Below are 12,500 nucleotides of genomic sequence, written 5' to 3'. Positions count from 1 at the left end.
TAGGATATTCCAGCCCTTACCAAGTTCATAATTTTTAAGTGATGAAGATAGGATTGGTTTCATGTTATTCACAAACATACTAAGTTGAATTTCCTCTTTTTCTTTTATTCATCCAGAATCGTACATTTTTGTAATCATATAGAGTACTTTTACCCCCATTCCTACTTCTAAGGAAATCACACGAAATTGCAAATAATGTTCAGGAGAAGCCTAAATTAACATCTTTGAATAACTAGTCCCATTGTCATTATCAAAATATTATGATGTGAGGAAGAGCAGGAAGGAGAAAAAATGTAGAACAAGACATTTGCATTTGAGAATAAACATCCATGCAGAGTTTCACTTGTCGTTTTATTGATTTTTTTTTTATTCATGAGCAACTGTGATTTTCAAAATTTGTTAAAGAGCTTTAATTTTTTTTTAAAGTAAGTATGTAACCGGCATAGATCATAATTCTTAAGCTTTGCAGATGGGACTGGTCTCAATTTCTTCATGATTATAGTTCTTCAAATTGTTTTTCACAAAAAAATGCTTTCAACATTTTGAACAGTTATGATAATAAATTACCAAAAGTTCTTCTGTCATGAATTACTATCTGAACAGTTTCACTTTTTCATGATTGTGGAAGTTTCCTCCTCCCAATTTGGGTACCTCCAACACCATAAAAATGCCCGATATTATTGCACTTACTAAGAATATTTTCTTAATAAGTGCAATAATATTGGCCATTTTTTTGGTCTGAATAAAAAATATAAAGATAAATATAATAGAAAAAAAATAGTAAATGACATGTAGAAGCTGAGCAAAAATATGTATTTTTGCATTTCTGCTTTAAATTCCCTATTTAATTTTGCATTTTTTTTCTTTATTTCATTCATTTATTTATGGATACTTTTTTACAGCATTGATTTTTTCCAAGGGGAAAGATGGATATCATCTATTATTTTCTTCATTGGTTTATACATTATTCTATAAAACCTTAAAAAAAACAAAAACAAGATTTATGTCCACTTTCTCTATTTCTGGTGCAGACTGTAAATTTTTTTTTTTTTTATTGTTTTCATACCCCAAATTATAGACTAGATACATGTCTGCTGCTGTTGTTAGTATCATTTCCATTATGTAATGTTGACTGACAATTGTTTTAATATTTTCAGAACCAGTGGAAGAGGATTATGTTTGTGCCTTTGATTCTAATGGCATAAAGATTAATGAGGTAAGCCAAAGCAGTCTATTTAAACATTGTTGCTTTTAGTTAGCTTAGAAATATTTTTGCAAGATCATCACAAATAGATTTCCTTCTTCTACTTGCGTGACTAGGATTTCTGTTTGTAGTTACATTTCTGAGATTCACAGCAAATAATCTAATGTGTAATAGTAATGCAGATTAAGACTAGACTTGCTAGGGGTATTTAATCATGAAGTGTTTTCTATCTTTTTTCCTTTCTTTCTTTCTCTCATTACTGAAGATTAGTGTACTTTGATTAGGTTTCATCAGAATAGCCTGCATACTTTAATTTATGTATGTAGTCATTATTAACAACAAGCTTCGTTCTTGGTGTCACAACAGTAACTCACTGATGCTGGGAAGGAATGTATACATGCCTGTCCACTCTGATTGTAGTTGATTAATCTTTTGCACACAAAGATGGATCCAGAAATGCTTACTCACCAAGGAGCCCAGCCTAGCTCATTTTACCTGTTCATCCTGTTTCTTCTTTTTTTCTTGTGTTTACTTTTAGTACTGTTATAATGATAATAATGTAAATTATGATGATAATAACACTAGTAATTGTTAGAAAACCTTTTTCCTTAATATAGTCCTTTTCCTTAACAGGTGGCACTGTTATTTACAGGTTCTTCCTTCCCCCATAAGAGTATAGTGCCAGTGACTCCCTTTTTATTCTTTTCAAATCCTGAAATCACACTTTTGCTGCCTTTGTATTCCAAGACCTTTCTATCCAAGTTCCAGTAGACTTTCTTGAGTCTTTTCTGTTTGACTGTCTTTGAGTTCCCCACAAGCTAGTGCCATATGCATAAAAAAAACAACTTTCACAAGGATGTCACTTGACCAGGTAATCCTTCCAGATGCCATATATGGTTATATTTATGTATATTTATGTTAAGTTACTTATTTATTTTCGACAGGAAGAGATATCCAGCTCACCCCAAAACACCAGTGCTTTCCTCATACAACTGCAGCATTCTATACGAGAAGGAAACTATACACCTGATCAGGTTTTCGTTTTGAGCAAGACCGGCCTCTTTTGGAAACGTCTCCCTGGCCAGACATTTATTAGTAAGAAAGAGGAGTTTTCTTCAGGCTTTAAGGCCAGAAATGACCGATTCTCCCTTTTGCTATGTGCAAATGCTTCAGGGGACTCGAGACTAAAACCTTTCCTGGTCTATTACACTTCTAAGCTAAAGGATCTGAAGGTAACATCATTCCAGATGTTACCTGTACACTGGAGGTACAACAGAAGAGCTTCTTTGACAACCATTATGTTTGAAGACTGGTTTGCCAACTGTGCCATCCCAGAAATTTTAGCTTACTGTAAGCAGAAAAACATTGAGGAAAAAGCCCTAATACTAGTTGATAGTGTTATTGGTCAATCTGACATGATCAATGAAATTCATCCATATGTAAAGGTTATATTCATGCCGAGTGACATATCTCCTTCCATACAGCCTCCAGATCAGTTTGCCATTACTCAGTTTCTACAGCTCTACACGAAGACACTCCTACAAAATATGCTCATTTTTACAGAAGGTGGGGATGAAAGTCATGTCGAGGACTTTTTGAAATCTTATAGCATCAAGGAGGCACTCTTTACCATCAGAGACAGCTGGACAGCCATTAAGATTCCATTTCTCAACAAATTCTGGAGCTATGTTTGGCCTGGTAAGACTCAAAATTTCACTGTACACCCTAATGCATCAGGGGAAATTCAAGAGATTAGGGATCTTGCAAACAGAATTCCAGGTCAAGGTTTTACAGACCTCACTGAGGACGACATTCACAGGCACCTAAAATCACTTCAGGAAGAGTTATCAACAGAGGAGTCGGCACAGATGACCAAAGCAACTGAAGGAGATGATGACAACCAGCAGGACACTCCAACATGTTCTATGCCACCAACATCAGAGTTGGAGAGCATTGTGAAGTTGCTCTACAAAACCGAAAGAAAAATAATAGAGACTGAATGGAACCCAAAGAGACTAGAACAAAGTTTGCCTCATCTCAGTAGTATAAAGGCTATGTATATGGATATATTAAAGACAAGGAAGAAGAGGTAATCTCATTTTTACAGTTAGAAAATTGTATTTATTATAACAGATATTCCTTTTAAACAAGTTTAAATATGGACGTATTGTATAATGAATGTATTATACTTTTTTCATACAAATCTTTTTTGCAGGGCTACTTATTTTGTATATGAAGATAAAGACATTTATATTTATTTTAAACATATATTTCATTCACCAACTGCTTAAATAATTTAGAAAGTTACACACATACAGGCAAAATAAACTGTTGTATGTAATGTCATAGATGTAAATTTGATCTAATAACTATAAATATAAATGATAATTACAAGAATGGACCATGCCAATTGATAAACTTCTTTTCTACTGTTAAATAATAATCATAGGGAGATTACTCAAATAGTAAACTGTTGTAGTATATTTTGACTGAAAAAGCACTAGATACCCAAATCAGAAAATAGCTTTGGCATGTAAGACTATCCATGCAATTATCCTGCCATGAGCAAGAAAAGGAAAACTGAAGGATTGATAATTGACTTTGGGATTTTCAGTGTTAGTAATACATGTGGAAAAAGATATACAAGTAGGAAGAGCAGTAAAAGTAAATAAATTGGGATAGATGATTATAACTTTTATAAACTAAAAGTGAAGAAAAGAGTGCTATAGATAAACAGGTAATAACATTGTACAAAGAGATCCAACATTTTAGAATTTATGAATAAATTGATTATAACCAGTAAAGCTTAAAGATATTTACAAAAGTAGCACAAGACAATTTTAGTCTTAAACCTCTCTTAATAAAAGATTAGAATAAGATCCACCCACTCCCTTGCTATGGGGGGAGGGGGGGGGGTCACCCCAGCCCTTGATGAACTAATTTTGCAAGGCCTTTTCTTCACCCCTTTTCTTTTTCCTTTTTTTTTTTTTTTCATTCTATTCTGTCCACTTATCCTAAACGTTACCTCATGTTTACCCTTTTTGCCACAGAAATTTATCATAATGCTGTATGACCTGTTGTCTAGCACATTTATTTTGTGTAACCAATAACCATTCTGGGAATCAACAAACATCACCTTATAAACCCCCAAAAAATAAAAACTTTTGAGGGGGCTTCGTATTTTTATTACGTTGCCAATGCTAATGACCTTAGTTGTTGACAAGGCAGAATTTTTTTCAACAAATAAATAAATTTTAAGAAAATACATGTAACACAAACACAAATTCGACAAGTAATTACTCTACTCACAATTAAGTAAGATTAAGGTCCTCCTCGATGACAGTCAATAGTATATAAGTGAACTTAATGAAATCCCATAGTTTCTACTATCAGGCAATGTCAGCAGAAATCTAGCTGGTGAACGAATATGATTCTGTTAAAAAAAAAAAAAGTCCCTGATTACTGAATACCATTTACATTGTGAGAGTGGAGAAGATCTCCGTAGTGTATAAGGAAGGTATAGGAAACACTCATACTTATTACACTATTTATTACTTAACTCCACTTACATTCTAGTAAGATTAAGGCCCTCCTCGATCACAGTAGGATGCCCAAAATAGTACGTAAATAGTCAATTTTTTATGTTCGCTCTGTGCTGTGCCCGCCTCCGGTGTCCGCGACGCTCCCTCGGGTATCACCGGTCAGCAGTTTCTAGCGACAAACAACGCGCTCCTTGGACCTGTGGCTAATATAGGATTCTCACCCTAATGCTCGAGTCTAGTACGCCAATATCCCCCATGGGACTCTTAAAGTAACTTTCCCGGCACGTTGCTGTCACTCCGTTATTGACGTGACTCTACGTGACTCCCATGGTACACGTATATTTTTTTAGTATTTATATGTCACTGATTCCGGCCTGTGACTCACTCACTCTCTCTCTCTCTCTCTCTCTCTCTCTCTCTCTCTCTCTCTCTCTCTCTCTCTCTCTCTCTCTCTCTCTCTCTCTCTCTCTCTCTCTCTCTCTCTCTCTCTCTCTGATTCCGGCGTGTGACATGCTCCCCGTCCTGAATTACACGTCCTTGGATGACTGTCATTTCAGATTGTGAGAACCATCTCCAGGTCTTAGCCAACCTCACCATCGGATATCAGAGATCAAACCGTAAAGTCCTGGGAAGACTATTCCTCTTCGCCCCCTCTCTCTCTTCAACCTTTTTCAAAGTCATAGGGTTACAGTAATAGAACCAACACAAACGATGGGTCCTAATGTGACTCCTAACCTGAATTGACGTATGTAACATAATGCTGATCTGTCCGACCAAATCGGACAGCATTATTCTGGTCCATCGAGGCAATTGCCGTCTGAAGGCCATGAAATGACTCGTTAACCCTCCCCGAATTAATAATAAAGTGATTTAACTGATCGTCTATTAACCCTATATCCTTAGTTACATTAGATTCAATTATTTGGTACGCCACCTTGTATATTACATTAAAATTGGCCTGAACTGAAATACAAATTTGGGTTCATGCATTACTCTCCCCTCGGCCCTATATCTCTAACACCTTATGCACCATTAATGAACAGGCTTGTGGGAGATGTAAATACCTAGTATCTTTGAAAACTATTGCTTTCTTACCTTTATTGTTGATTTGGCCTCCAAATGTCGTAATCGTTGAATATCTCAAATAGTGGCAAGTAACTTTCTATCACTCGTGTTTGCACACCTTTAGGAGTTTTACTCTCCTCTGGGAACAGTTCCAACATGTATACACACGCCTCACTCACATTCTTGGGCTGCACCGTTGACATGTGACATGTAACATAATAATCGCCTCCACACATGCATTCTCCAAGAGATTATCGGGAAATTTAATGACCTTCGAATCTGTTTGAGTTACATATTTCGGCAAATCAACCAAAGCTACCAAGTCTCGCGAAATTTCCATCGGGGTCGAGGTAATCCTTGACAACTCCCATACTACTACCTCACCTGGGCGGGTTCCCTAATGACAGCCCCAAAAGATGGGCTTAACCTGCTACCCAAAACCTGGAACACCACATTCATCATACTTTGAGTCAACAGCTTAGGAGAAATGTACCCTGCTGAAGACATAAATAATATTTCACAAGCCCACTGAATATCTCGATCTACCGACTCTATAATGGCTTCTAAGTGTTCCAGCTTTTCGTTTAGCTGAATCTCCCATCTTTCTCTATCAGTCCTTTGAATCACCTCAATTAATAGGTCCCTTAAGTGAGAATCAAGCTTGGATATCTCCTATGTGGTTACATTAAGAGTATCTATCATACCTGAAAGTACACTTGCCTGTTTCTGTAGCAATAGTCTCCTTACCTGATCTTTTTACTTCAGCTTCACTGCGATCATCCATTACTCCATGAAGAGAGTGTAAAACCCGACCCACACCATCTAGTGGACTTCGGGCTACTCTCGATTTGGCGGTACACAACTTATTTTGATGTACTCCACTGAAGACTTGTTCCAGATCACTCCTAACCTGTGAATTTGTTGTCTCGCCAGTCGCAGAGTATTCATCCTCACGATCCCGTCAGCTACCGAAGAAACTTCGTTTCCTGGCACCTGGGATGGACTTTTGTTGACCATAATGAGCCCTTAGAGTTGATCTAGCGTCTGGACTAAGTCTCTATAGCCCGGACGTAATCCTCAAGTCTTGGTGTTGGATGATTCGCCAATGACGGCCCACAGCGAGCACCATCCAATCCATCCTCAACGGGGAGCGGCGTCTCCACTGCATGCCCCCATCGACGTCACCATACACAGCACCTTTCACAACACTATACTGCAAAACAATTCTGGCATGAATACAATGTCATAGATATTACATCCACATCTACCCCTAAATCAATGATTAGTGCTTTGTGTGTGATTGTGTCTGTATTGTCTTTGTCCCTGTAGCTAATCCCTCTCCTCATACTTTAGTTACTTTACTTTAGATCTATACCTCCTCAGATATGTGGTTGGTTATTGTCGGCCCGCCATTCTGCTGGTGTTTTGACATCCCTGCCAAACACTGCATGGTATGGTGTGTCACTAATTTCCGCATTGTGGGTGGAGCTCAGGGCAAGTTGTGCCATAGGCAAATGCCTATCCCAATATTGCTCTTTTCCCTCCACCAAACCTCGGAGTATGACTAGTGCTTGTTGGTTGGTCCTCTCACAGAGCCCATTTGACGCTAGATGGTAGATGCCACAATATAATGGTGGTCATACGCGAGGGTCTCAGCCATACATTTGAACAATTTATTCCTAAACTCTTGTCCTTGATCCATTAGAGGAGTTTCTGGGACCCCACATTCGCAGAAAATGGTCAACATACACTCTGCTACCATGGTTTTATCGTGTAGTGGCTTCACGACTGCACATCTAGTGAGGTAATCCACCATCACTAGCATGTCTTTATTCCCTCTCTCCATAAAGGGAATCAGACCCACCATCTGGAGAACTTCCAGTGGTACCTCTTCCCTTTAACTTTTGACAAGTACAGCATCGCCTATAAGATGAGGCTATGTCCATATCCATTCCTCGACAGGTAAAAAACCTCTTGGCTCGGAATCTGCTCCTCTCCTCTGCCCCATGTCCTACCAATGGTGCTTAGTGTACAAGTGCCAAGGCTTTCAGTACCAACTTCCGCGGCACACATTGGACTTCCTTGACACCTCGCATCGTATTAGATCTTTATTGTTTGTAGAGTAGGTCTTGATCTAAAAAGTACAAATCTGCCTCCAAGTTCAGATCCAACTTCTTACAATCAAGGTCTTCCTTGGTGAAGGGGTATCTGATTGATGGGCCATACAAGGGATCTTGGCGTTGCTCCCTGATCATCTCTTGGATTGACCACGGTGGGATTGGGGTTTGGTCATCAAACAAATAGCAGTGGGGGGAGAATGCCTTTCCTGCAATGACGAAGGTCATCTCACCCTCACTTAATGCTTCACCGTTTCTGTCGTGAATATTCCGCTCACAATGACATTTCGTGGCAAAAGCGGTGAAGGAAGGTTCCTTGGATCATCTGTACCCCTCGCTTTTATCTCCTCTTGTTCACTGTAGAGGGGATATTTCACTAAACTGGGTCTTGCTCCAGTATCCCAAACAGCAAAAAAAAATAATTTCCTGCTATAAGGAAATTATGCCATTATGTAGATTGAGACCCCAGACTTTGGATAACGAGCTTCTCAACTTTCGTCTAACGTATTCAGGCTTCTGCCCTGCTTTGCCATCCTCCCCTGATGGAGTTTTTTTTGGCTCCTTCTGTGGGATAATAACACTCAGCTAGGAATATTCTCTGCGTTACAGAGATAACAGTTTGGTTTAGGTGTGTGTTCTTTGTTTTAAGAATGGCTTGTTTGCCCTGCAAAGGGTTTGGGTGGACTCTGTGCTATTCCCCTTTTTGCCTACTTATTGAAACATTCCTTTCCTTATGGGTGAAATTCTACCCATGGTGCGAACACCATAACTTCTCCTTTCCCTACCGGGAAGCCCCTTTTCCAGACTCGTACGCAATAACAGCCACCTTGGCTTTGACTAGGCTCTTTTTAAGTGGCTTCTGCCTCAGCTGTGATTGGAAGGTATTTTTTTCATCCATCTTTCTATCTCTTCGCCAGGTCCCACTGAGTGCCTTTCCGATAATTTTCTACGGCACCTCCTACCATAGTCTCATAGAAGTGGTGCATGATTACTTCCATGGAACGGTCGTACGTGGGCCACGCCCGAAGGAGGGTAAAATCCATCTGTAGTGTTATTGGTGAATTCGCCCACTGCTCGAAAGATTCTTCCTGAAATCTCTTGCCGTCTCGAAGACACTGGCTCCAGTTTCTCTCCTCCTGGAAGAGCTTAGCTAAGACAGCATCCTTAAACTTCGGCCACAGGACGGGGTGGACTCCCAAAATTTGAGCAATCCGTTCCGCGTTGCCCTCTTCTGGATCAATGAAACTACAGGCGAAATAGACCTTGTCCAAGTCGTCTGTGATACCTTGATACTGGATCTCCAATTCGGTCCCCGCGATCCTTATTCCTTGCTCATCTCCTCGGCCATATATTCCTTCATTTGCAGGATGACCGACTTCACCTCTGCCCTCTCACTCCGGAGTCCCTCTATTATTTCTTCCTCACCAACAAAGCTCAATCGAGAGAGGTTAGAAACCTGGGGTTGTCTACCAATACCTGAGTGAACTGCTCGGACTCCCTTGGTAATCTGCTGGGTTGTGGCGGTCAGGAACACTTCGTCCTTCTGAGCTTCCCCTACAGCGCCTTCGACGTTTCTGGGCCAAGTCCCGTCGTCCGAAATACGCCCATGTAGACTTTAGCAGCTGTCGTCCGTACCGTATATCTGTGGAATTTATGCTCTTCAGTATTGCTACTATTGTTTCCAATGCCCTTTCCTAACCTCTGCTCCATTACATTTATTTTATTTGTTAAGGCGCACTGTTATGTAATTATCAGACTCACTCTTCACATTTAAAACACACAAAAATACACTGACATGTGGGAATGTAATAACTATATTTTCCATTAACTATTAGTCTTATATTAACAGAAGTTATAAGTGGAATGGTTGGGTTATGTCATGTGATTCTTATGAATTAATGGAATATTTGAAATTAATTTTTATAATAACTCATAAATACTAAATATTATTTTACTTAATGTATATAGGTAAACTGGACAACAAAATAAAATAGGAAGCTATAAAATAAAGTTTATTAACATAGGGTTGGTCCATAACCTCGATGCCTCAGACACTGGCGCTGCTGCTCTCCCTCCACACTTACTCTCGCCTCTCGTGCTAACCCTGCGCTCCGTGCATGACGTCATCGTGCACTCACGAACTAATACACATAGCCCTGTTACTACGCGCGTTTGCATGCATTTACTTAGACTATGAGAGGATAGAATATCTAAGTCATTTTTCACTACAAACCATCGCGACGCTGCAACCATCTGTTACACTCAGCACTGGTTATTTCCCTATCACTTGTACCTCTCTCCAGTTATATAAGTAAACTTAACTTAAATGAACTCCCATAGTCCATACTATCAGGCTGTCAACAGGAATCGGTTATATATGCATTTTATGTGTCTTTATAACTCATTATCCAATCTTTCTGACTCTCAGGCTCTTAGTAGGGTATCTAGTTTGTAAAGTGAACAAGTGCCTTGCCTTGTGTATGGGTCGTGTAAGATTATGTTCTCCTCCTCGATCAATGTATGTTGACCACGTAAATGGTCAAACTTTTATGTCTTTCCTATACTGTGCTAGAGACGTGGGTATCCTCGGTCAGCTGAGGCCAGCAGTTTATAGCTACACACAAGGCGTTCATTTGCCCTGTGCCTGGTATAGGATTCGCACCTTAATGTCCGAATCTAGTAAGCCTATATCCCCCACAGTTCTCTTAAAAGGAACTTTCCTGGCATGCTGCTCTCGCGCCCGTATTCACGTGACTCTTTACGTGACTCCCATGGTACACGTATATTTTTTTTAGTATTTGTTTGTCAATGATCCCGGCCTGTGACACTTTCTGTCTGTCTCTCTCTCTCTCTCTCTCTCTCTCTCTCTCTCTCTCTCTCTCTCTCTCTCTCTCTCTCTCTCTCTCTCTCTCTCTCTCTCTCTCTCTCTCTCTCTTTCTCTCTCTCTCTCTTTCTCTCGGTGTGTGTATGTGAGTGTGTGTCTGTATGAACGCCTCTTCTCCCACCTTTGACGTCCGTTCTCATTCTTAACAGATGTTCTTTTCGTAACATTAGCAAAGGCGAAAATAGGACACGTCCCGTCCAGCTGATCATATGAATAAACAAGTGAGATATCTCGACATCAGTATTGCTCAAAGAAAAGAAATAAAAAAAAATCGAATCTTCTTTTAGGTTCTGATGAGACCATAACGTTTTTTTTTTTTCGTTTTTTTTTCATGGTTCAATCACAAGTATTATGCATACGATGGTGTAAACTTTAGCCTTCATTAATACCATTGCACATCTGCCCATCCGAGAGCAGCACCTGCGCATCGAGAAACCAAGACATCGCTAGTGTTGAACGGACTTCGGAAGAGACAAGATGTTCTTCGCTGGAGTGTCTTCACTGCGGCTTCTGTTCGTGGTCGCGTTGCCCTTGATGGTAGGGAATGAGTTGTGTTGTTATCCTTTTATTATTGCTCCCTGTTGTTTCATTGTTGTTATTGTCCATATAATTGTTAACAGCATTATGATGATTATTATCATTGGTATTTGCTTTTTACCACTGTTGTTATTAGTAATCATTACTATGTTGTTCAGCGTCATTACTGCCATAGCTCTGTTTCATTGTCATTAATGCAGTCTTTAGCATAACTGTGGTTATTATCATTAATAGTAGTAGTAGTAGTATCATTATTATTATTATTATTATTACTATCATCATTATTAATACCAATATTATTATTTTATTATTATCATCATCATCACTGTCATTATCATCACCATTATTATTATTATTATTATTATTATTATTATTATTATTATTATTATTATCATTATTATCATTATCATTATTATTATTATTATTATCGTTATTATTATTATTATTATTATCATTATTATCATTATCATTATTATTATTATTATTATCGTTATTATTATTATCATCATCATCATTATTATTATTATTACTATTGTTCTTATTCTTATTCTTATTATTATCATTATTTTTATCATTGTTATTGTTAATATTATTATTATTATTATTATTATTATTATTATTATTATTATTATCGTTTTTATCATTATTATTATTATCATTATTATTATCATTATTGTTATTATTATTATATTAGTATTATTATCATTATCATTAGTATTATTATATCTATTAATGTTATTATTATTATTATCGTAATTATTGTTATTAACATTATTATTATTTTTTTTATTATTATTATTATTATTATCATCATCATTATCATTATTACTATTATCACTATTATTATTACTCTTGTCATTATTTGTATCATTATTATTATCATCATCACCATCACCACAATCCTTCTTATCAACATCATAACTATCACTGCTATTAACATGAGTTGAAAAGAAAATACTACACACAAGATACGTTTCCTGAATGAGGAAATTGCATCAGCACGTATATTGCATTGTTATTATCATTATTGTTGTTGGTGGTGTCATTGTTATCGTTGTGTTGCTATTGTCATTAATGTTGTTTTTGTCATGATCAGCAACATCATTAATTTTATTATTGTTATTATTATCATCATTATTATTATTGTTATT

At 37.8% G+C, this 12,500-nt stretch overlaps 2 protein-coding genes across 8 annotated transcripts in view; both read left to right on the top strand.

Annotated features, from left to right (window-relative positions):
- Nucleotides 1-3,468, top strand: part of LOC125042736 (tigger transposable element-derived protein 1-like) — a 24,365-nt gene extending 20,897 nt beyond the window's left edge. For all 7 annotated transcript variants that reach the window (XM_047638585.1, XM_047638584.1, XM_047638589.1 and 4 more), the window contains 2 exons: nt 1,158-1,216; nt 2,149-3,468. In XM_047638585.1, coding sequence (XP_047494541.1) covers nt 1,158-1,216; nt 2,149-3,297 — 1,208 coding nt within the window. In that variant the 3' untranslated portion in view covers nt 3,298-3,468. The remainder of the gene's footprint in view (nt 1-1,157; nt 1,217-2,148) is intronic.
- Nucleotides 3,469-11,218: 7,750 nt separating this feature from the next.
- Nucleotides 11,219-12,500, top strand: part of LOC125042724 (transmembrane protease serine 9-like) — a 19,306-nt gene continuing 18,024 nt past the window's right edge. Inside the window, exon 1 of the mRNA XM_047638555.1 lies at nt 11,219-11,349. Within this exon, the coding sequence (XP_047494511.1) occupies nt 11,290-11,349 (60 nt within the window). The 5' untranslated portion in view covers nt 11,219-11,289. The remainder of the gene's footprint in view (nt 11,350-12,500) is intronic.

This window comes from Penaeus chinensis, chromosome 32, assembly GCF_019202785.1.
Source record: "Penaeus chinensis breed Huanghai No. 1 chromosome 32, ASM1920278v2, whole genome shotgun sequence".
In the NCBI taxonomy this organism is placed as follows: domain Eukaryota; kingdom Metazoa; phylum Arthropoda; class Malacostraca; order Decapoda; family Penaeidae; genus Penaeus; species Penaeus chinensis.
The sequence above is the reverse complement of the archived record's forward strand: the minus strand, read 5'-3'. Positions and strand labels throughout refer to the sequence as shown.